The sequence below is a fragment of the Kogia breviceps genome, chromosome 11 (assembly GCF_026419965.1).
Source record: "Kogia breviceps isolate mKogBre1 chromosome 11, mKogBre1 haplotype 1, whole genome shotgun sequence".
In the NCBI taxonomy this organism is placed as follows: Eukaryota; Metazoa; Chordata; class Mammalia; order Artiodactyla; family Physeteridae; genus Kogia; species Kogia breviceps.
Genome location: NC_081320.1, coordinates 41,319,152 through 41,343,060, shown reverse-complemented (window position 1 = coordinate 41,343,060; position 23,909 = coordinate 41,319,152). Strand labels below are relative to the sequence as shown.

Genomic DNA, 23,909 nt, shown 5'->3' with positions numbered 1-23,909 from the left:
GTTACATAATAATAGAAGGCTGATACACATAATGATAAGCAAAAGAAGGTAAACACAGAAAAGTATATATAAAATTCATGGGACTTCCCTGGTGGTCCAGTGGGTAAGAAGACTCCACGCTCCCAGTGCAGGGGGCCAGGGTTCGATCCCTGGTTGGTGAACTAGATCCCACACGCATGCCACAACGCAACTAAAGATCCTGCATGCCACAACTAAACATGCCACTATGAAGATCCCACGTGCTGCAACTAAGACCCAGGGCAGCCTAAATAAATAAATAAATAAATAAAGTATATATAAAATTCAAAAACAGGCAAAATGCAGCTATGGTGGTAGAGGTCATTATGGTGTTACGTTGGGGTGGGGCGGGGGGTGGTGGTACTGACTTGGAAAGGGCATGAGGGAACCCTCTGGAATAATGGAAATGTTCAATGTCTTGATCTGACTGGTGGTTACTTGGTATAAACATATGTCAAAATCCATTAGGCCATACACTTAAGATTTGTGCATTTTCCTGAATGTAGGTTATAGCTCAAAAAATCAACAATAAACAGTGACAACAGTGAGAGAAGGCAGCCTATGTCAAGGTCAGATGAGGAACCCAGGCGTCAGGGATGCTCATCGTGGGGGAAGAAACCCAGGGAAGCCACCGTGTTCCCCTTTGACCAAGGGACAAACCTGGCTAAGGAAGGGAGTACAGAGAGACCTCAACAGAAGCCCCTGGTCTAAAGGCAGCATGCAGCCCCAGGGAGGGCACCCCGGGGGGCATTTGCTGAGCAGGCTGACAGTGGTCACATAGGATGGGAAATGAACAGCCACCTCCTGTACTGAAATAGCAGGACTAACTGCCAGTCCAGACAAGCCAGCCGGGCTGTCAGAGGGCCAGGAACACTTCTCACTTGGGTGTAGCCTGACGGCTGGAAAGCACTGCCTCTCCCCTTTCAAATATATGCATATCAATCCCTGCATTCCAGAGTCCTTTCCCAGAATCTGTTTGTTTCCAAAGTACAGATAGCTTTGTGTTTTTTGTTTTTGTTTTGCCAGTTATACTAGTAACCCATGCTGTTTAGAGAAAATGGCAGAAAAATTGAAAGCACACAAAAATATTTTAATCACCTGTAAACACACCACTTGCAAAAGTGATGATTTTCCTTCTAGACTTAATACATTTGTTTTTCATGTTGACTGTTGGTTTTAACTTGCTTAGGGTCACACAGAAAGTGAGCGGTTTAGTATTCAAGCCCAGAGTTTAGTCAGACCCTTGCTGTCCCTGTAACCCCCCAAAACTTCCTAGTGATGCAGCCAGCTCCCCACCCCAAGCCTGCTTCCTCCCAGCCTCAGCCTCTGCCCCGACAATGAATGCTCTACTTTCCACCCTGAATGGTGAATGGCCCCGCTTTCTCATTATTTTCCCACTCCAGGGATTCTCCTGAGTTCCTCTAAGAACCTGGCCAGATTCCATCTCATTTGACACGGTCATCAAAGGGAGGCCTCTTGTCTCAGGAGTAAGTTCCAAAGAGCCCTGATCTTGGCATGCATTGAGAAAGAACCAAATCCAAAGTTTCTCAAGGCAAGTCTGCGAATGCAGGACTGGGGAAAGCTAGAATGTGCTTTTCTGCCTCTGGGCCTTGCTAAGCCTCAGCTTGGCCCCCCAGGTCAGAGGCTGAGGGGTTGGGGCTCCTAGAGCCTCTGTGGGACAGGCAAGGCCCCAGGTCACTTGTCTTGAGAGGTCCCTGAGGGCTGGCTGTCCTGGGAGCTGGACTCCTCACAGCAGAGAAGGGGATAGTTTTCAGGGAGACTTAAAGGATAGGTTTGCTTTAAAACCCTCCTCTCACCCCAGTGCACTGTGATGCTTGAGAGGGATGGGGAAAGCTGGAGGTCAATGGCAGGGTGAACTTTGTAGCAGGTCTTTTCAACCAGGAACAAACAGGCAGCTAGGCCCTCAATGCAAAGATGGTGAGGGGCCCAGCTGGCTTGGAGACAAGGCTGCAGGCTCTTCTCTGGAGCCCTGGGCTGGGGGAGGGACGGCTCAATGTTGCTTCCCAGACTCCATCACCAGACTGCCAGAAAGTGTCACAGCACGTGTATTTGATGGGGCATGGTCTCCGGAAACTCCTTCAGGAAACAGGCACCTGGGAGGTCTGTTTCAGGGCAGAGAATTTGAACAGAGGTCCCACTCCAAGGCCCTGAGGGGAAGAAAGAAGCAAAAGGGCAGGCATGGAGTGTTAGGGTGGTGGCAGAGAGGCAGGAGACCCTGCTGGACAGGAATGGGGATGGTGGGACACAGGAAGGAAAGGCACAGAAAAGAAAGATGAGGAAAGTCATCAGAAGCAAAGCTAATCTAGTTTTGAGGGAAGAGGGTACCCTGTAGCCCATGCCCAAGCTCAATGGAGACTGAGTATAATCCATGCTTGTCTAGGGAGGATGTCAAAATGATTTAAATATTTATTATAATATTTAATATGTTAAAACATACGATGGGAGTGACAGCACCTGGTCAGGATGTGAGGAACACCCAGAAACATTTCACCTCCACTTCTGATAAAGGACGCACCCACTCCCCAGGTGGCACCTGCAGGTTCCCACCTCCTGATCTTGCCTATACTGTTCCCCCCCACCCCTTGGGGAGAAGGACATCCTTCCTCCCCAACAGTCTATCCCCATCCCCATCCATCCTTCAAGGCTCAGGGCCATCTTCTCCAGGAATCTTCCAGAAATGTTCTCTCCGTCCTCTGAACAGCCAGAGAGCATTTGGTTTGCACCTCTCTGAGGTCCCTGACCACTTACCAGCATGTGCCCATGTTATCTGTCAGAGACTGCAAGGTGCAGGGGGCAGGGGACTGGTTTTAGGTATCTTTACAGAACTACAGGACACACCTACCCCAGCCCATCACCAGCACAGGGCCACACATAATGAGCATTTAACAAAAAGGAATGACTGAGACTGCTGGGGGGGAGAAGTGAAGGGTATGGTCAGGGTTAGGGATCCAGGTTCCAAAGCAGCAGGCCAGAGTTCCTCAATGATGATGCTGGTTTTACAGAATCCTGGGATTCCAAGAGGCCATGCATGTCCAGTTCACAAAGGATGTGGATGAGAATACCCCTGTGTGTGAATATTACAGAATCCCGTAGGCATTCCTTTCTCTGAGACATTTGGGGCCCGAGCGGGAAGGGCATTTTGGCACCCAGGGTCACAGAGTGGGTGGGTGGCACCTAGGAACACCAAGTCCCCTCAATCCCAGCTCTGGGCCATTTCTATGAGACATTAACACAGAAGAGCCTCCTGTCCTCATGACAGTCCGTAACTGAGAGAGGGGTGGTCTCCCAGAGAAACCACAGCAACGCCTGCATCCTGAAAAGCTGATGCCTACTGGGGCCGGGCACCCCAGGTAAGAAAGGGAAGGAGAAATTGCACACAGAGAAATTGCACAGCATGTTTAGCGAAAGTGGTACAATTGAAACATGGCATTTCAGGCAGTCAAAAGTTAGGGAGACTCAAAGCTTGCAGAACTTTAAAAAAAAAAAGGGGGGGGAGGGAGGAAGGAAGGAAGGGGAGTGTCAATGGTCTGGGGAGAATGAATTGGCAGCGGGGGCGGGGGGCGGGGCCTGCAGATTACCTCATGTCCTGCCCTGATGCTGAGTATTTGATTGCTCTCACCTGGGCCAGTCTTGCATCTGACAAGGGCAGGCCCGCGCATGCTTACCTTGTCTGCAACCACAGCTTAAACCATTTCTTTGTGGCTCCCAAGTAGTGGAATTTGGGGGCCAAAGCTAATGATTTCTGTGCATGCAGACTCTCAAGCCCTTCTTTCACCTTCCCTCCCGGCGGACCCACGGGGTTATCTGTGCTGAGACTGGTTCTTGGCTCCCACCAAGAAGGAGCTACCCTCTGGGAGGCCCAAGGGAAGGGGAAACCAGGGACACATGGGGAGAGCTCTGTTTCCCTGTGGCCGACCTCTGGTCACCTTCAGGACACTGATGTGAGGTAAACCCATATAATTCTGGCAGCATGACAGGTGGTACAGCCATTTAGAAAATAAATCTGTCCAGCTACCCCAAGAACTATAAAAACAATCATGATCTCCAGCCTGGATACCCTACTCTTGGGAATTTTTTTCTAAAAAATAAATTTAGCAGAAATGAAAAATGATTTGCCGGAGACTATCTTATGCAGGAAAGCAAAAGGTAGGAAACAACCTACCTGTTAGACCTAAAAGTCTAACAGGGATGGTTATTTAAACTATAAGACATGATTTCCCAAAATTATACAGGCCTGGATATAGATGATAAAAAGTCTGTGTTCAATGTAATAAGTATGCCAAAAACAGATACAGATGGGCAAAAACCTAAAGTGTATAAAGGCACTGACATTTGGAAATTTTTAAATTAAAAATTCCATTAAAAATTTTAAAATTAGGGCTTCCCTGGTGGCACAGTGGTTGAGAATCTGCCTGCTAATGCAGGGGACACGGGTTCGAGCCCTGGTCTGGGAAGATCCCACATGCCGCAGAGCAACTGGGCCCGTGAGCCACAACTACTGAGCCTGCACGTCTGAAGCCTGTGCTCCACAACAAGAGAGGCCGCGATAGTGAGAGGCCCGTGCACCGCGATGAAGAGTGGCCCCCGCTTGCCACAATTAGAGAAAGCCCTCGCACAGAAACGAAGACCCAACACAGCCAAAAATAAATAAATAAATTTTTTTTTAAAAAGGCAGTAGAAAAAAAAATTTTTAATTAGACTATCTGATGCTGTCTAGAATGCATTTAAATGGACATCCTTACTTACTGCTACTGAGAGCATAAACTGATATAATCTTGGTACAGGTTGGTACAATTTACAGGGCAATTTGGCAATATATATCAAAAGCCTTAAAATGCCTTTCATTCAGAAATTCTACTTTCAGGAATTTATCCAAAGGAAATAAAGAGAAATATGGGGAGATTTACGTACAAAGGATATATATTGCAATATTATTTATAATGGCAAAAGACTTGAAACCACCCAAATGGTCAATTGAGAAAATGATTGTTAGAGAATTAGCCACATGATGGATTACTATAGTTATTAAACACATTTTGAAACAACATTTAATGACAAGGAAAAATGCTCATGATAAGCTACATGGAAAAAAACAATATATATCATGTATACATATATCACATATGATTTTAAATATATATATTTATGTATGTATACATATATATACATAATATACACACAGATCTTCCTTGACTCATGATGGCGTTCATCACGAGAAATCCACTATAAGCGAAAATAGCTTTTTTTTTTTTTTGGCCATGCCACGCAGCATGCAGGATCTTAGTTCCCCGACCTGGGTTCGAACCTGTGCCCCCTGCAGTGGAAGCATGGAGTCCTAACCACTGGACCTCCAGGGAATTCCTGAAAATATCATATCTTAAGTTGAAAAAGCATTTAATACATCTAGCCCACCGAACCTCATAGCTTTGCTTGGCCCACCTTACACGTGCTCAGAACACTTACATTAGCTACAGTTGGGCAAAATCATCTAACACAGAGGCTACTTTATAATAAAATGATGAATATCTCATGTAATTCATTGAATACTGTACTAAGAGTGAAAAACAGAATGGCTGTGTGGGTACAGAATGGTTCTAAGTGTATCGGTGGTTTCGCCTCGTGATCACGTGGCTGACTGGGACCTGTGGCTGCCATGGCCTAACAACACGAGAGAGTATTGTACCGCATATCACTAGCCCGGGACATGATCAAAATTCACAACTTGAAGTATGGTTTCTACTGAATGTGTATCGCTTTCACACCACCATAAAGTCCATCTTAAGTTGGGGACTGTCTGTACAGAGATAGAGTGAGATATAGATACATCTATATCTATATCTATATACACATTATACAAACCATCCTAATTTTGTACATATACATATACCAGACTGTTCATTGTGATTATTTCTTGCAGGTGAGATAATGAGCAGTTTTTATTTTCTTCTTTAGACTTTAATATTTAGAGATCACTACCCACATCACATCAAGAGGCCCACAATATCAGTTGTTTTCATTGTTAGTGATGCTGCCTCGTCACCTGGTTAAAGGGGTGTCCTCCAAGCTCTCCACTGTAAAGGTACCTTTTCCCCTTAGTAATTGCTAAATAATATTTGGAGGTGAGACTTACCTGAAAGCAAAAGAATATCCTGTTTCCCAGCAACTTTTACTCTATGAAAATAGCATCCATTAATGATCCTTGTCAAAATCAGTTATTTTGTTGAGGATTACACAATGTTTATTTCCTTCTACATTTATTAGCTGACATTCTTCTGTGAATATGAGCTTCCCTCTTTCACATTTTTAGTTTTACTATGGACTCATGGATTCTTTTTCTTATTATTCAATGTATTATAATCCATTGTTTTTCCTTTTCTTAATGTTCGAATTGTCCCAAATGTGGCTAGTGGGATGCAGCCGCTTCCTGTTCCTGTGTCTCCATCAGTCTATGAACAATTTCTTAATTTCTGTAGCAAGTCTCTTTGCCTTGGGTGTGGATTTGGCCATCTCTCTAAGAAGCCCTGGGTCCTTTTTGTAAGTAATGGTATTTAGAAACCAAGATCTGAGTGCTAAGTGTGTTCATTGTTACTGGGGTATCATGGACCTTTCAGTGAACAGAGCCAGGAAATTGAGAAATATAAATGTAAGTGTGTGTGTGTGTGTGTGTGTGTGTGTGTGTGTGTGTGTGTGTGTGTATAAATCATAAGTTCATATTGATACCTCTAATTCACATACAATATCACATAGTTTTTGTCTTTTCCCCTACTCCATATTTGTACCTCCCTACTCCCATGGTGAGAACCCTGGTTCCCAACATCAATATAACGATTTATTCTGTCCTACGATACACCCAAAATAGTTTCAGATTACTACACCCATACTAATAATCAGTTGGTGTTATTAACACTGTTTCAGTTGGTTTTCTACGTCCTTCAGAATGATAATCTGCCAACCATTCATTCTCTTAAATAATTATTGAATTCAGAACAGCAAACCCCTTTCATCTTCAGTTCATAATTTAAAGTAACTTAGATGTCAGCTGGTACAGCCTTGCCCTTAGGGATCTAAATCTAATTCCATGACCTATGTGGAAGGACAAATCTAGGGCTTCTGCCAGGTCCTGGTGGTTTCCTTCCTCAGGCCCAATCCGGCACACACGGCACCCTGACAGTAGACTCACAGCCCCCCAAGATCCCCCAAAGAATTCACTCTTGCTGGACTTCAGGAACCAGGCTTCAGGAACCAGATTTTATGACAATATCACAGGAATGATGGTAGAGGGGACAGCAACTTTCAAAAGCATGTATGACCAATCTCAAAAGGGCCCCCAGACACTAGCCTTTCAGTTCATCATGGTTACTCACTCTCCTTCCCACTGTTTTTCCCTCTTGTTCCTTCTCTCTCCTCTCTTTGGGAGGATCAAAAAGCACAATTCTTCCCCCTCTGTCAAGCAGGCAACCTCCTCCCTTTCTGAAGCCTTGCTCAAGACATTCTTAGAACAATGACAGCCTTCTTCCTAAGAGAAATTATGGTGAATAAAATTTGCTCCACCTCATTACACATACAAGGGTTGGAATCCTTTTAAAGCTTGGTCAGTTATAAACTGCCAACAAACAGCTGCAAAACTCTCTCAAGATGAGTCTATCCATTGACTCAGCTAATGTCCCTCAGAACCGGGTCACCAGAAGGCTCAAGCTGCCCAGGATCTTTCCACCTCAAGACACTCTGGCTTCCAGAGCCACCTCCTCATGTTCTCCACTCTCCTCCCGTCCTCACAGATGAACAGGCCTGTCCAGATCTCCTCCCCCTGGGCAACTACCACCCCACGCTCCCTCCCAGGACAACCAGCCAAGGGCCCTGGGAGAGAAACAGTGCTTAGAAGACATAAGCCATGGTCTGTGGACTGAGCCCAGCAGGAGGGGGAACTGGCCCTCCTGGTAGCACCATAGTTTTGGGGGGAGGGGCTCAGGTAAGAGATTCTTTCCTCTTGGTGCCTCTAATTTCTCACTGTTTCCATGCAGATGGCTTTGCTAAGCAACCTGCCTGGACTAGAGCCAGGGAGGGCATGAAGGGCCCACTCGTGGCCCTTCCAGATTTTTTAGGGCCTAGAAGATTTTCTGTGGGCAGAAAATTTCCAAAAGGCCAGCAAGTAGTATTGGAAACAGTTCCCAGCTGGGATGCAGGAGGGAGAGGTCTAGTTCTTTCCAGGAAGCCTATCAGAATCTTTGATGAGGGGAAGAAGCATGTGAAATTTGAAAAATATTCTAAAATTTCTGTTGCACTGGTTATTTCCTAGTCAGTAAATAGTTAAGTTTCCTTGACATTTCAATTAATAATAAAAAAATGTATGAGATTTTTTAATCTACTGATGGGGAAATAGGGAAAAGATGGTTTAGTGATATACAAGAATGCTGGGACCTTTCAAAATGCAAGAGTTGAAGAAAAAAATGTGGTACAGGAAGAGAGCAGTAAAAATAAATGGTCTGGGAATGAGAGGAGGGTGGACTGGAGAGGGGGGGCTGTCAGCAGCACAGGCGGCGTGCTGCTCTGCAGCTGCCCACCCGTCCCCAAAGTCCCTGCCTGCTTCTGTTAATCAGGGGAGCCCTGAAGAACCTCCGGACCTCCCAAGGCTCCCTCCACCATCTCTCAACGTGCCTCGAAGTCCACCCTTAATAAGCACTGGCCTTTACTGCCTCCTCCATCAAGCAGCTGGCATTTATGTTGGGATTTGTGTTGCAACTCTATCTAGCTGTGCACCGTTTGGGAGCTTTCAAGAAAGACACATAACCTAGGCTAGGTAAGTAGTTTCTCTAGTTTGGTGCTCTTCCAAATTTTTATGGAATCACTTTGATTACTGCTTAGGAGAATCTAGACAGGGCCCAGAAGTACAATAGCCTTGCCCTTAAGAGGCAGTACATCCAGGGGTAAAGTCAGCCAGTTAAATACTTGAGTCCTTCATCCTTCCTGAGATACAGGAGGAAATCACATATCAGGGTAATTCCCACATTGCCTATTACTGGGCTGCTCTCCCAGGAACAATGGGAATGGTTCTAGGTCCAGGTACCTAGCAGGCTGTGTGCTTCTTTTCCCTCCAAGAGTTGAAGCAAGCCAATGCTCAGCACAGAGAAGATGAGCAGAGAAGTGCTGTCTACTCAGGGGGCTGACTCAGAGGCTCAATGACTTGCCTCAGCGTATGTGGGGACCCAGAGTGGGAGCTCAGGCCTTCTTCCAGCTGAGTAATCTTGGGAGGGTTCCCTAAACTTAAGTTACCTGAACAGGAATGCAAAGGGTTCTGGAGACAAGCTTAACTGCGTTCATACCCTGGCTCCATCACTGGCCAGCACCATATGCATGAGACTTAACTTCTGTCTGTCTGTTTCCTCATCTGTAAAATAGAACTTAGAATAGAATCTACCTCATAGGGTTGCTTTGAGATAATCTGACAAGTTTATACATGTAAAATGCTTATGACACTGCCTTGCTCACAGAAAATGCTTAATAAATATTAGCTGCTTTACATGTGTATGCATTCCTGTACACATCTGTAAATACAATACAAAGGATATAAAGACACACTTCTTGGGATGGCTCAAATAAATCTGACAATACATTTAAATTTGATAATATCAAGGATTGGTGAGGATGTGGAGCAACTAGAACATTGTAGATGAGAATGTAAAATGTACAGCAATTTTTAAATGATAGTTTGGCAGTTTCCTATGAAGTTAAACACATACTTACCACATTTACAGTATGAGCCAGCAATCCCAGTCCTAGTTATTCGCACAAGAGAAATGAAAGCATATGTCCACACAAAGAATGCTCAGAGCAATTTTATTGATAATAATCAGAAAATGGAACAGCCCAGGTGTTCATCAGCAAGTGGATGGATAGACAAATTCTGGAACATCCTCTCAATGGAATGCTGCTCAGCAGTCAGGAGGGCTGAAGTACTGATACATGCAACAACATAGATGAATCTGAAAAGCACCATGCTAAGGGAAAGAAGCCAGACACACAAGGCTACATACTGTAGGATTTCACTTATATGACGTTCTAGAAACAGCAAAACAGCAGGGACAGAAAACAGATGAATGGTTGCCAGGGGCTCAGCATGGGGTGTGGGACATGGATTATAAATGGGCAAAAGGAATGTGCTAGGGTGATAGAAACGTTCTACATCTTCATCATGGTGTGGATATGACTCAATATGTTTGTCAAAACTCATAGGATGGTTCACACATAAAAGGTAAATTATACCTTATACCGAGTCTTACCTATCCGAGGAGGGAACTGTGTAGGGAGAGGGTATGAAGGATCCTTTTTTGTTCTACTTAAATGCATCTGTACAGCATGAACTTTTGTAATATAATCCATGTACTTGGTAATAATTTTATTGAAGTTTGTAAGAATGACATATATCTACCTTGAAGGGACGTGGTGAGAGTCAGATGAAATGAGATAATGTGTACAAGGCAAACACACAGATGACCTGTGGACCTTCCAAAGTCACAAGGTATAAAGGCCAAGGGGCCTCCATTGAGAGTGACAGCCACGACTCACCTCAGTGACAAAGAGTGTGCGAGGGTCGATGATGTCCAAGAAGTGCCTGAAGCGACCGTAGAAGGATGTCTGGAGAAGGGGTGGGAGAGGAGACTGGATAAGTTTCTGTACCCCATCCTCCAGACAACGGGGAACACCACCCCCAGCTCATCCTTACTTGCAGTGTCCCACAGTCCCCAGGACTCCCCACGCGGGTGAGGAACACCAATGAAGCCTTGCTTCTCAGTGACCTGAGGGCAGCTTTCCCAGGTCTGAGGGCTTTCTAAAGTCAACTCAGAAAGACCATTAAGACACTCAGTGACTGTCCCAAAGTCTCTTCCACGTGCCTCCCATTCTCCTCCCTCTCCTCCCAACACCCTGAGATCTACGCCAACCCTTTCAGCAGCTCCCGGGCACCACTGAGCACGCAGGCTGGAGGGGAGGTCTGGTGCCCAGCCCTCTCCCAGTCTCTCCTGCCCACCACAGCCTCTCTGCTTTACTTAGGACCCTCGAGTGAGGTACGGTCCCTCCCCAAAGTCCAGCACAGGCTCTGCCCCCAGGGAAAGCTCCCCACAGGTGGAACTCAAACACGGTAGCGCCCAGCTCGCAGCCCTCAGGCCTTCCTTCCCCCATAGCCCCGTTGCTGCTGTGAGGCCCAGGACAAGGGGCCAGCTCCCCTATCCTTGCCCCAGAGCAGGGGCCTTGGAAAAGGGGGCTTTGTGCTAAACAGGCCACAGGCATTAGAGCACAATGAAAAGAAACCAAGCAACACTGCTGCTGGGCCTTCTGCCCTCAGGACAGGGCCAGCTTGGCAAAGCCAAGCTCAAGGGGAGGAGAGAGGGCACCGAGCTAGGGGACAAAGGGGAAAGCTGCAAACGCCGGGGGTTCATGCCTCATTACACTCAGGCTGTGTCCCAAATCCTCCCTGGAGCCCCACAGCTCTCCAAGCTCATCCTCCGCTCAGTTGAGGAAGAAGCCTCCACACTCTTTTTCCTTCTCACTAGGGCACCAGACCCTGCAGCCAATTTCTGCTCCTTCTGCTTCCCAATAAAGACCACAGTAGGACCCGGGTCACCAAAAGGTCCCCTGCACACACCAGGCCCCATGCCACCTCCATCTCTCTGCTCACCATGGCACCCCCTGCATGGAGCAGCCTCTCCACCCCCAGCCTTTCACAGACCCATCAAGCTTCCACACCATTCCTAACTAAAACAGTTGCTTCTCTAACTGCTTATAACTCAAATGGCCCAAACTATTTCCCAACTTATACATGATGCTCAATCAGAGACGTTCAGAGGTGTGGTCAGGGGTATATGCTGAGGACACTCACTGCTGCATTATTTATAAAGGCAGATTATTAAAATGACGATCCATTTACATGATTGAACACTACACAGCCATTTAAAATCATGTTTTCAGACAATGTTTATGACATGCAAAAATGCTTATGATTTGTAAAATGCATGTAAAATGCATGATTCCAACCTAATAGGAGATAAATAGAGCTAGATGGATATTAAATGGATAGCAAAGAGACAGAATAACATCCACTAGAATAAGCCAGGGTTCCTTAGAGAAGTGGCTGATTCCAGGGCAGGGGCAGGGAAGGTACACGATGAGACTGGCACATACTGTTGTGCTAGAAAGTAACGAAATGCCACACCCCAAAATGATGGGGCATGTTCAAAGGACCAACGAGAGGCAAATGGACGTTGTGTGCCTCTGAGAAGCTCCCAATAGCACTCACATAGTATTCTGAAGGCATTGAGTCTAATCATGTGGAAACATCAGACAAACCCAAACTGAGGAGCATTCCATAAAATAACTGGCCTTGTTCACCAAATATGTCAATGTAGGAAAGACAAAGAAAGACTGAAGAACTGCCCCCACATTAAAGGAAACTTAAAGAGACAAGACAACTGAATACAACGCATGATTTTCGACTGAATCCTGGACTAGAGGGGGTAATGCACTCAAGGACATTGCTGAGAAAACTGACAAAATTGGAATAGGATTATAGATTACTAAAAGTAGTGTACTCAAATTAAATTTCCTGAATAACTGTACTGTGGTTATTGCTATAGACTGAATATTAGTGTCCCCTCAAAATTCATATGTTAGGGCTTCCCTGGTGGCACAGTGGTTAAAAATCTGCCTGCCAAGGCAGGGGACACGGGTTCGAGCCCTGGTCCGGGAAGATCCCACATGCCTTGGAGCAACTAAGCCCGTGCACCACAACTACTGAGCCTGCACTCTAGAGCCCGCGAGCCACAACTACTGAGCTCTTGTGCCACAACTACTGAAGCCCACGTGCCTAGAGCCCGTGTTCCTCAACAAGAGAAGCCACAGCAATGAAAAGCCCATGCACCACAATGAAGAGTAGCCCCCACTTGCCGCAACCAGAGAAAGCCTGCGCAGCAACGAAGACCCAATGCAGCCAAAAATAAATAAATAAATAAATAAATAAAAATAAAGTTCCCTTAAAAAAAAAAAAAAAAAACTCATAGGTTAAAGCCTAAGTCCCTAGGTGATGGTATTTGGAGGTGAGGCCTTTGGGAGCCCTCATGAATGGCATTAATGCCGTTATACTGACTCCAGAGAAATCCCTTGCTCTTTCCACCATGTAAGAGCACAGTGAGCTGTCTATGACCAGGAGTCAGGCCCTCAGCAGACACTGAGTCTGCCAGTGCCTTAGTCTTAAGACTTCCCAGACTTCAGAACTGGGAGAAATTAATTTCTGTTGTTTATAAGGCACCCAGTCTATGGTATTTTCATTATAACAGCCCAAACAGACTAAGAGATGTAAGAGAATGTCCTTGTTCTTAAGGATACACTGAAGTATTATGGGATAAATGAATATAATCTACTCTCAAATGGCTGAGAAAAAATAACATGCATAGGAACTTCCCTGGTGGTCCAGTGGATAAGACTCCGCGCTCCCAATGCAGGGGGCCCAGGTTCGATCCCTGGTCGGGGAACTAGTTCCCACATGCATGCCACAGCTAAGAAGTCCACTTACCTCAACTAAAGATCCCACGTGCTGCAACTAAGACCCAGTGCAGCCAAAATAAATAAATAAATATTAAAATAAATAAATAACGTGTAAATATACAGGGTGGTAATAAAATCTGGAAATGTAGGCACTATTATTCTGTTTACAGATTGAAGATGTTCTTGGTAACATGTATATCTGCTATGTTTCTGGACTTTATGATCATCTGTAAACAAAGAATAATAAAGGAAATGTGATAAAATGTTAAAAACTAGTGGATCTAAGCAAAGGGTATATGGAATTTCTCTGTATTCTTCTTGCAACTTTTCTGTAAGACTGAAACTGTTTCAAAATTAGGATTTCAAAATCATATTATTTAAAAAGCTAGATGAATGTATATTAAAATGTTAACAGATTGCCTCTCGGTAATAGGATTTTTATTTCCATATCTTTTATATTGCTTTTAAAATGAAAAATAAATCAGTATTATGTATAATATAAATAAGTAATATTCTATTTTGTAAATATGTATTTAAATTAAAATACAAACTGGTCTATTACTCAATTATAAGCTCCTGAAGGATGTGGGCCATTGGATATTCTTTCTGTATTATCTTCCTTGGCTCCTGGTCTTGTGTTACACACCTAGAAGAGGCTCCACAAACACACTGGCCACAGGAATGAATGAGTGGGCCGGTGAACAGTCAGTGGCCTGGAGGCTTCCTGGAGTGAGGGAGGCCCAGCTGGGCTTTGAAGGAAGGGTAGGATTTGAAAGGGACAAAAGTATAGCAGTTAGGGCTTCCCTGGTGGTGCAGTGGTTGAGAGCCTGCCTGCCGATGCAGGGGTCACGGGTTCGTGCCCCGGTCCGGGAAGATCCCACATGCCGCGGAGCGGCTGGGCCCGTGAGCCATGGCCGCTGAGCCTGCGCGTCCGGAGCCTGTGCTCCACAACGGGAGAGGCCACAACAGTGAGAGGCCCGCATACCGCAAAAAAAAAAAAAAAAAAAAAATAGCAGTTAGCAGCCCAAGGAGGGAAAAGGACCAGCAGGGGCAGAGGTAAGGGCCTGAAGGAGAATGGCCTGAGGGAAGCAGCTTCTTGAAGATGATCCAGTGCAAACATCCAGCCTCTGACTTGCCCTGTGGTCTGTCACTGCCTTCATCCTGTCCCGACCCTTCTAGCCCTCTTGTATTACTCTCCACCACTGCCACTGGGAGAGAGTCCTAAGTAAAACATTCTGCTCCATTGATACCTGCAAACCCATACTGGGCGAGCTGAGGGAACACCATGACGAACAAGCCCGCAAGGAGCTGAGACCATCAAGAGAGACAAACAAGTAAACAGATAACTATAAAACACTGTGATCCCTGCCTAAATGAGGCATCATAATGGGCACAGGGGACACAGTTTATTTCTCCCTAGTGAGTCAGGAAGCTTCCCAGAGGAGCTGTGATAAGTGGATGGATGAGTTTACCTAACAGAGAAGGGTATCAGCAAGAGCTCAAAGGCACGAAGGCTCGGGTCAGAAACTACACCAGGCTCCTGTGGTTTCTTCATTCATTCACCAAATAGCTACTGAAGACCTACTGTGTGCCTAAGACTGTGCTAGGTCCTGGGAGTAGAGCAAGGTTAACTGACTAGGGGAATGAGGAATAACACAGTCATGGTAATGCCTAGATCTCTAGTCAGACACTAATGCTTATTAACCAGGATAAGGAAAGCAAGAAGCATACTGAGTTAGTGGAGAGGAAGATAACAGTTCTGGATTGGTCATGTACACTTGTGATACTTAAAGGGCCTGCCAGATGTAACCTCTCATCAAACACTTAAACATATAGGCCTGAGATTCAAGAAAGGGGTTCTGAGTTGGAAATGCTAGGCATACATGTCCTAACCCAATCAGACTAACCTCCCCCACTACCCCGGGACAAAGTCAGGCTGACTGACTCACTGCAATGAGGGAGGCCACAAAGTAGAGGAACTATAAGGCATTTTGTCCAACAAAGGGAAAAAATTGAGTTAGTGCAGAATTCTGGGGAAAGGTAGAGTAAAATTTAAATGAAGCAATACATTAACAGGCTGGAAGCAAAGCAGGGCTGTGGGGAAGGGGGTCCACATAGGTCTGGACTGAGAAGTAGATGTAGGGTTTTTTGGGTTTTTTTTTTTTTAAACTATAAAGTTAAAGCTCCTTATTTGAAGCTCTGCATTTGCGTTGATTCTCTGAGTCAAAGTGCCATAGGCCCACCAATCAAAAGGGAGATGTGTCATTCCTACTGTCACCTGGTTCTACAATGATGGAGCCATTAGCCACTGCAGTCTCTAACCTTCAAGACACCCTGAAAGGAGTTCAGGGCAGAGATCAGGAAGGAGGCTCTCTGTGCTCTGGGAAAATTGGCAGAACAGGCCTTCAGAGAGTTAAATATTTTCAGGAGAAATCCTTTACGAACATGGATTCTTGCATCTTCCCATACTTAGAAAAGCACTAAAACCATTAACTAAGATATCTGTTCCTCATGGGTGGCAGCAACCTTCTCCCGAGATGTGTGCTTGATTACAAGTACCCTTCGCCAAAATCATATACATGCTGACCTCCCCCTTTACCTCTTCCGAGCAGTTTCTCAGAGCTCTGTGAGACAGTGTCTTCCAGACTATAGCCCTCAGTAAGACACTAAATAAACAGTTCTTACATTCTGTGTTTTTGTGGGGGTTTTTTGTTTGTTTTTTTTTTAAGTTGACACTACTGATACATTTTAAACAGCAAAGTTTCTGGCAATCTATGATCTTGGAGAATGTGATTTCTCAGTGAGTACGAAAGAGTGGCTCCCCAAAGAAGGAGGTAGCTGGGATACCTCAGGGCTGAGTAGGCCCTAGTCAGAAGCACTCTTCTTTATAGCTGCCCTTATGTGTCTGTCCTCCAGCCTGATGCACAATGCAGCAGGGGAGGTTTCTACCTTCTCGGCCTGATTAGTTTTTATTATTTTCTCAACAGTTTAATATGTATGACCTTTTTTTGCTCTCCAAAATTCAGACCCCACTTTTATCCCATCAGATAATCAGTGGATGTTTTTCCTTCCCTTTTGCTTCACTGGAAGAATGAGTCAGCCAAGTAATTCCTTCCGTTTCCCTTTACAAGAAAGGTGAGTCAGCTAATTCTCAGCAGGGGCTCGAGGCCTGCTGCCTTCCTAACTCCGGGGCCTGGCCCAGGAGAGCAGAGCCAGAGAGCTGCCTCTGAGGCAGCAGCTGAGGGCAAAGGCCTGAGAAGAAACTGACAGCCCGCCTGCACCCAGACCTCTAAATCACTGAACCTGCAGCCCAAAGGCGGAAAGCCTGGACCAGCTCAGTAGTCCTCAACCAGGCTACACACTGAATCACCTGGGTTTTCTAAAATCCAGGCTGTACACCCAGGGATTCGAATGCTATTGGCCTGGGGTGGGCTCCAGGCATCAGTGTCTGTTTAGAAACCTGTCCAGGTGATTACTGTGCAGCAGGGGTTGAGAGCCACTGGACTGGAAGGTGTTGACCGTGTCCACAGCACAAACAAGCCCCAGGACCAGCCCAGGGAAACAGTCGCTCTCTAGCCTATAGAACGTAAATGTATAACTACCTGCAAGGCATTTTCACTTTATAACTTATTTCAGGCAATCTATATGAGGAACTTCCCCATTGCCTCCTGACTCTCAGCCCACACAAACCTCTCCATCTTGAAGTGAAGAGTACATTTTCCAGCCCACAAGCTCCCTGGACCCCAGAGGGAGCCCTATGCAACCCACCTGCTCTGCTATCATAGGCCTTGGTGGATTTTGGACCCAGGACACACACAGCACACCCATACCCCCAGTCGTCATAGCAGATAAGTGAGATTCCTGAAGAAACAAGGAAGTTTAAAAAAAAATAAAGCAAACTTATTTCTGGATAGACTGAATCACAAATGGGAAGAATCATGTGTGTCTGTTCCCTGTCCTGGGGCCCCAAATTGCCAAAAACGGTGTCGGGCCTGAAGGAAGAAAAGAGTCGGTTCAGGAAAGGAAATGAGCAGAAAAGCAGGAGGAAAGGGAGCAGTCAGTTCACAGAGCTCCCCCAGGCACTCCTGCCATCTTCCCTTCACCTGGCAATATGGGGCAGTGGTTAAAAGTATGGACTTGAACTTTACAGGAACAACCGGGGACAGAGGAACATCTTAACTTATACCACAGAAATACTTTCAGTCACATTCAGAATAGGGAAATTGTACGGGACAAACAACGCAGTTTCTTCAACAAATAGAAAGAAAGAGGGAAGAACCAACAGAAGAAATGAAAGGGACCTATCAGTCAAATATGATGTGTGGGCCTTGTGGGATCCTGAATGAAACAAACCAATTATTTTTAAAATGATGTGACAATCGGGGAAATGTGAATAGTGCAATGGACTGAATGCTTGTCCCCACCCCAGCCCTAAAGTCACATGTTGAAATGCTAACCTCCAAGGTGACTGTTTTAGGAAGTGGGGTCTTTGGGAAGTGATGAGGTTGCCCTAATGATTAGGATTAGTGCCCTTATAAAAGAGACCCCAGAAAGATCCCTCCGCTCTTCTGCCATGGGAGGTTACAGCTAGAAGATGTGATCTATGAACAAGAAAGCTGACTCTCATCAGACAGTGAATCTGCCAGTGCCTTGATCTTGGACTTCCAGCTTCGAGAACTGTGAAAAATAAATTTCTGTTGTTTATATGCTACCCAATCTATGGTATTTTGTTATAGCACCCCAAACAGACTAAGACAAATAATGACTGGTTTGATGATATTAAGAAATAATTATTTCAGGTGTGTTAGTGGTATGATGGTTATGTTAAAACTAATCAAAAAACCCTCTGATACCATGTGAAAAAGAAGGCACTTCACCTCTGTGACATTCTCCCCCTAAAACCCATAACCATCTAACCATGAGAAAGACACTAGACAAACCCAAATTGAGAGACCTTCTATAAAATATCTGACCAGTACTTCTCAAAACTGTCAAGATCATCAAACACAAGGTAAGTCTGAGAAACTGTCATCGACCCGAGGGGAGACTGAGGAAACATGATGACCAAATGGAATGTGGGATCCTGGAACAGAAAGATAACATTAGTGTAAAAAATTGTGAAATCCAACAAAGTCTGTAGTGTAGTTAATAGTAATGTTCCAATGTTGGTTTCTTAGTTCTAACAAATGTACTGTGGTAATCTGAGATGATGACATTAGGGGAAACTTGGGTGAAAGTTATACAGGAATTCTGCTACTTGACTTCTGTACACAAAAAATTATTTCAAAAATTTTAAAGTTTATTTAGAAAAGCTAACCAAAAAAGTCTTTACTTTTGAGAGATACCTACAGCAGGTACAATGAAATAATGGGGTTTGCTTTAAAATAATTCATTGGTTGGGGTAGGGGCATATAGGTGAAATGAGGTGGGCCTCACACTGGCAACTGTTGAAACTGAGTGAGGGGTGCACAGGAGTTCATTGGCGATTGCCTCCACTTTTGCGTGTTTGAAAGCCTGCATAATAAAAAAGTTGACAATAAACAGACAAACGTAGACTCTGGAGCCAGACTGCCTAGGAAGTAACTGAATCTGTTTGTGTGCCGGTCTTCTCACCTATAATACATGGGATAACTGTACCTGTCTCACACGGTCGTCATGAAAATTAAAGAGGTCAATGCACAAAAAGGTTAGAACGATGCTTGGCTAGCATTATCATCTTATGGGGAGAAAGACGGTAACAGACCAAAGCCCATCGAGGCAAGCTATCTTTCTCCACCCTCTGACACTGCTCAGTGCCCCTCCTCCCCCTACCCCCTGCACAGGGAGATCCTTGAGGAATGAAAGGAAGAAGGGTTCTGGGGGGACCCCAGGGAGTAAGGAAAGACCCTGCCCAGTCTTGCAGAAAGCAGTGATACTGGTTGGGGGTTGAGAGTGGTGTCCCTGGATTGGGCTCTGGGACTGAGCCCTGGTTTATGAGCCACTCAGGGTTCAAGGGGATGCGTGGGGTTTCCATTGGAGCAAGAAGAGGTCAGCAGGGGTGGGCCATGCAGGGCTTTGGGGCCTTCCAAACAGAGGTCTTTATCTCAGAAGCAGGGGAAGCCATTGGAAGGTGTTTAAGAACATATGTGTTGGGCAAGAGGGTGGGGCGTCACCTGATCAGACCTGCATTGTTGGGACTCTGCCATGCGGAAGAGGAAGGGATTGGAAGGGGGCCAGAGTGCAAGTAGGGAGACCTGTTAGGAGGCTTCTGCCGTGGCTCAGGAGATAGATGATGGGGGCTGAGTCTAGGATTCCAGCAGTGGAGACAAGTGGACTTGCGAGCTATCTGAGATGAGAACCCTGGGCCTCTGGTTGCATTTAGAGGGTGAAGGAGAGGAAGGCAAGTATACAGGTGACTCCCAGTTTCTTGATAGTCATCTGGGTGGCAGGTTGGGCTGCTTGCACAACCAGGGAGTAGTGTGGAGGAGCAGATCTGGAGGAAAGGGAAGTTCCTTAACATGAATGAATTTCACATGCACTGCGCTTTATGCAGGTCACTATGCTTGGGGAGAGGTGCTTCAAAAGCAAATATAACAAACACTTGCTACCCTCAGGAGTGGTGCCAAAAAGAGGTACCAGCAATGGCTGCCTGAACAGTAGCCTCAAATGTGCATTTACGGCTCCAGAGGTGATCACAGCAAAGGGCTCAGTCATTAAAGCCACTAGGAGGTTCTCAAATATCTGTTGAGTGACTGAATGTCCCAGGACAGGTAATGGGAAAAAATGAACCCACAAATCTTTATTCAGCACATTACTATGCGCCAAGCCCCACCTCAGGGTAGGATGGAGACAAGGGAAGGGCAAGATCAGCCCCTCCTCTCAAAAGATGTTCACAAGTGTTGAGGAGACCAAGTAACCACACAGAGAAGTATTAGAGAACCACAGGGCAGCCTGTTGTAAAGGCTGACCTTTGAGGATCCCACTTGGGGTGGCCAAAGAGGCAGGCAGGAGGGAGTCTGAAACCTGGGCCCACCAGGGGGTAAGGGGAAGAAGGGAGGAAGTGTTTAGGAGGAGGAGGGCCTGAGTCTTGAAGGACTAGTATAACAGAATGTGTGTGGAGGGCGGAGAAGGGGGTCAGCTAATTAAGTGTCACTCAAGTCCAGGCAGAGGAACGCCTGACAGGCAGTTCCAGGTGGCACCCTACACTGACGGGATGACACCAGTCTCGCCTCAGATACCTACATGCTGAGATGGTTTATTTTTTAAAGGAATTAAAGTCCTGTTTAAAAACAGTGGGGACATTTTCTCAGAAGGCTCATAAGCGCAACTCCTTAATTATCAGCAAAGCTCGGTGCACCACTTTGCTGGAACCAGTGCCCTCTCCCACCATCATGAAAACAACCAACCAATCAACCACTGCACCGACCTTTGTACACTTCCCTTTCTTCCTGCAAACTTCGTTCCGTCCGCCTCCACTGCCCCCCACCCCCGGCAAGCCTGGTTCACTTCAGCCGAGTCTCTTTGCCCCTTTTCCTAACAAAGTCCATTTCCTCAGCGCTGGAGGCAGCGGGGGACCGGGAATGCGGCGTGGGGACGGCCCTTCCCAACCCCCAGCCCGGGCCGCACGTCCCGGCTGCGGATCCTATCCCCCGTCTCCTGGGCCGAGGGCGAGTTAGAGACGCCCTGTCTGGGGTTCCGAAGGAAAAGGACGACTGTCACCGTGCCCCTAAGAGCCATATCGGGTCGGACAGAGAAGAGCGCTCCGTGGAGGTCGCAGCGGGATAGGAGGTTGGGGCACGCTCCCGGGGACGCGGACCCTCCAAGCGGCCGGCAGTCCCCTGGGATGACACAGCGTTTCCTCCGCACCCCGGCTCTCCCCGAACGTCCTCGCTCCATCTCCGTCAAGGCACCAGCCGGCCGACTCGCTACGTCAGTGAATGCCCGCCGGAGGGGAGAGAGGGGTCGCCGGGCGGCGGGTATCCCTCGGCTCGCGGCCCTCACCCATCCCCACCGCGGAACCTGCTTGGGGTGGAGGGCTGGGAGCGGGGCCGCGGGGCACGGATGTTGCCCAGAGGCTCCGCGGGCAGCTCGGAAAGAATGTCGGTCACCACCTGGGAAAAAAGTTAGAAGGCATCTCGGCCACGCCAACTTCTCACCCAGGGCCGGACTCGAACTTTCCGTCTGAAGCGGGCGGCTGCGCTGCCCAAGAGACCCTGCAGAATCGGCTGGGACCCGAGAGCTCGGATCCCGGGCCGCGGCGGGCAGTGGCCAATCACAGAGAGCCTCTGGCGGGAAGGACCGGAGGGCACGGGCGGATGGGGAGTGACGGCGCCGATGGCCAATAGTGAGCCAAGGTGGGAGCCCTCGCCCACCCCGCTGACCAATGGGAACAAGGCGGCTGTGGCCGAGGTTCCCCCAGGCAGTAGCGGCAGGCTCCCTGGTGGCCGCGGGTCGGAGACCCTAGGGCTAAAGAGGATTTTGGAGAGGAGTTTGCTCGCCCTCCCTATGCGACCCACCGACCTTCAAGCCACAGCCCGGTCCTCACCTGCTGGAAGCGGGGTTTGCCCAGCTGGAAAGGCGGTGCATCGGTCGAGGCGTTAGCGGCACTAGCTGCCGCCGCCGCCGCCGCCGCCGATGCTGTAGTCGCTGTATCCGCCATGGCCACTGACGCCCGCAATCTCCGGCCCTTTTAAAATGTCCCTCCTCGGCCCCCGCCACAGCTGCCTCTCCCGATTGGCCGTAAGCAACCGCAGCAAGCCGGAGGCGCAAGGGGTTGTGGGGAGTGTAGTACACTCTCGGAGTTCGACAACCCTAGACTGCGGAGAGTCACGGAGCTCGACAACCCTAGACTGCGGAGAGTTAAACCGACTCAGACCGGGTCTCGGTTCCCGCCGCTAATTTTGCAGGCGTCGGCAGTCCGGGAGGAGTGTGCTGTACGACTCTTAAGGTCTCGATAGGGGCCCATCGGGCGACCCCTCGCTGGTTACCTGCCCCTAGAAGTTTGAGTTGCTGCGGTGGGCGTCGCTCCTGGAGCTGCAGCGCAGAAGAGCCCTACTGAAGTGGGTCCGACCCTTGGACCAGTTGGGCAATAGGGTAATCCTGGAAAACTTTGTACAGAGAATTGCACTGCAGAATCTTCATGCAGGTCCTTCCGTCGCCACCCTGCCCCTCGACCCTCGCTCTCCAACTCAGTTCCTGGCGCATGCTGGGCGCTCGCCGCGCCATTGACCCAAAAGACCTTAACTTTTTAATCTTAGCCTGATGCTGACTCTTTCTGGTCTCAGCCTAAATATTGCATTTGCCAATCCTCGCCCTGCTTCCGCAAAATCCACTACATATTCCTATAGCAGCCAGCACTTTCCTTTTCGCAGCCCATTTATAATTATTTGTGGTTTTGACTATCTGCCTTTCCTACTGTGAGGTCCACAGGGCAGGAGTTGTGACTTTTGGATTCATTGCTAAGTCCTTAGTGCTAGCTGAGAGGGCTCACAGCAGAGACTCAAGTATTTGTTGCTGTATGAGTTAAACAGCAAGGACCTAAGAGCCTTGGCAGCTTTCACTTCCTCTGGGCAACCGAAGATCTCTCCTGGGCCCAGTTCCTGCGCTGGAAGAGAACTGGGATGGGGGAGGGGGGGTTTCAGAAGTGCTTAACAAGCGCCAGCTACAAGGACTTTAGGTAAGGGGGGAGTACTGCAGACTGTAAAGCAAGGCAGTAGCAGGGATAATAAACAACCATGCAGATTAGAGTAGCAGATTCCTAGCTGAAATATCTGGTCAGTGAGCCAGACTGGGGGGAAGGGCTATGGGAATGACTGAGGGACAGCTGCCTGTTTTGCCCGGAGGACAGTAGAAATGTTTGGTTTTTGACCTTAGGAACCTAACCACCCTCCCACCCCTCCCCCAAGCCCCGCACTTTGAGTCTCCTTAGGCTTATGGTGAAGTGCTGGGTTGGCTCATGCTTTCTGGACACTGCATGATCTGTAGCAGTCAGTTCCTCATCCATGTCGAACCACAAGAAATGGACGTTTCCTACCTGGAGAAAGTCTAGCTGGCCGTGAAGAAACCATTTGTATCTTGGATTTGTATCTCATCTTTCCCTACTAGACTAAGTGGCTTGAGAGTAGGAATCAAGTCTTTTAAAATCCCTCTGTATTCCCCACATCTCTCAGTAAATGTAGGTTTCCCGGGAATGAGAGAAGACAGAGCCCGGCTCTCTCAGCAACACTGTGCTGCTGCCCCTGAGGTTAGGACAGGGGCGGTTATCATCTGAGAACCGCATCATCTTGATTTAAGGCTGCTTTCTCCCCGGGGAAGCCTCCTTCATACACTTATCAAAACAGTAACACAACAGAGCCACC

General features: G+C 47.3%; 1 protein-coding gene across 8 annotated transcripts in view; it reads right to left on the bottom strand.

Annotated features, from left to right (window-relative positions):
• SFXN5 (sideroflexin 5) overlaps positions 1 to 22,266 on the bottom strand; it is a 118,014-nt gene extending 95,748 nt beyond the window's left edge. For 7 of the 8 annotated variants that reach the window (XM_059078894.2, XM_067007391.1, XM_067007395.1 and 4 more), the window contains exons 1-2: positions 22,097 to 22,249; positions 10,603 to 10,671 (exon numbers count right to left, since the gene is read on the bottom strand). In XM_059078894.2, coding sequence (XP_058934877.1) covers positions 10,603 to 10,671; positions 22,097 to 22,210 — 183 coding nt within the window. In that variant the 5' untranslated portion in view covers positions 22,211 to 22,249. Of the gene's footprint in view, positions 1 to 10,602; positions 10,672 to 22,096 lie in introns of all 8 variants that reach the window. The other variant, XM_059078887.2, reaches the window with a different exon arrangement.
• Positions 22,267 to 23,909: the final 1,643 nt, after the last annotated feature.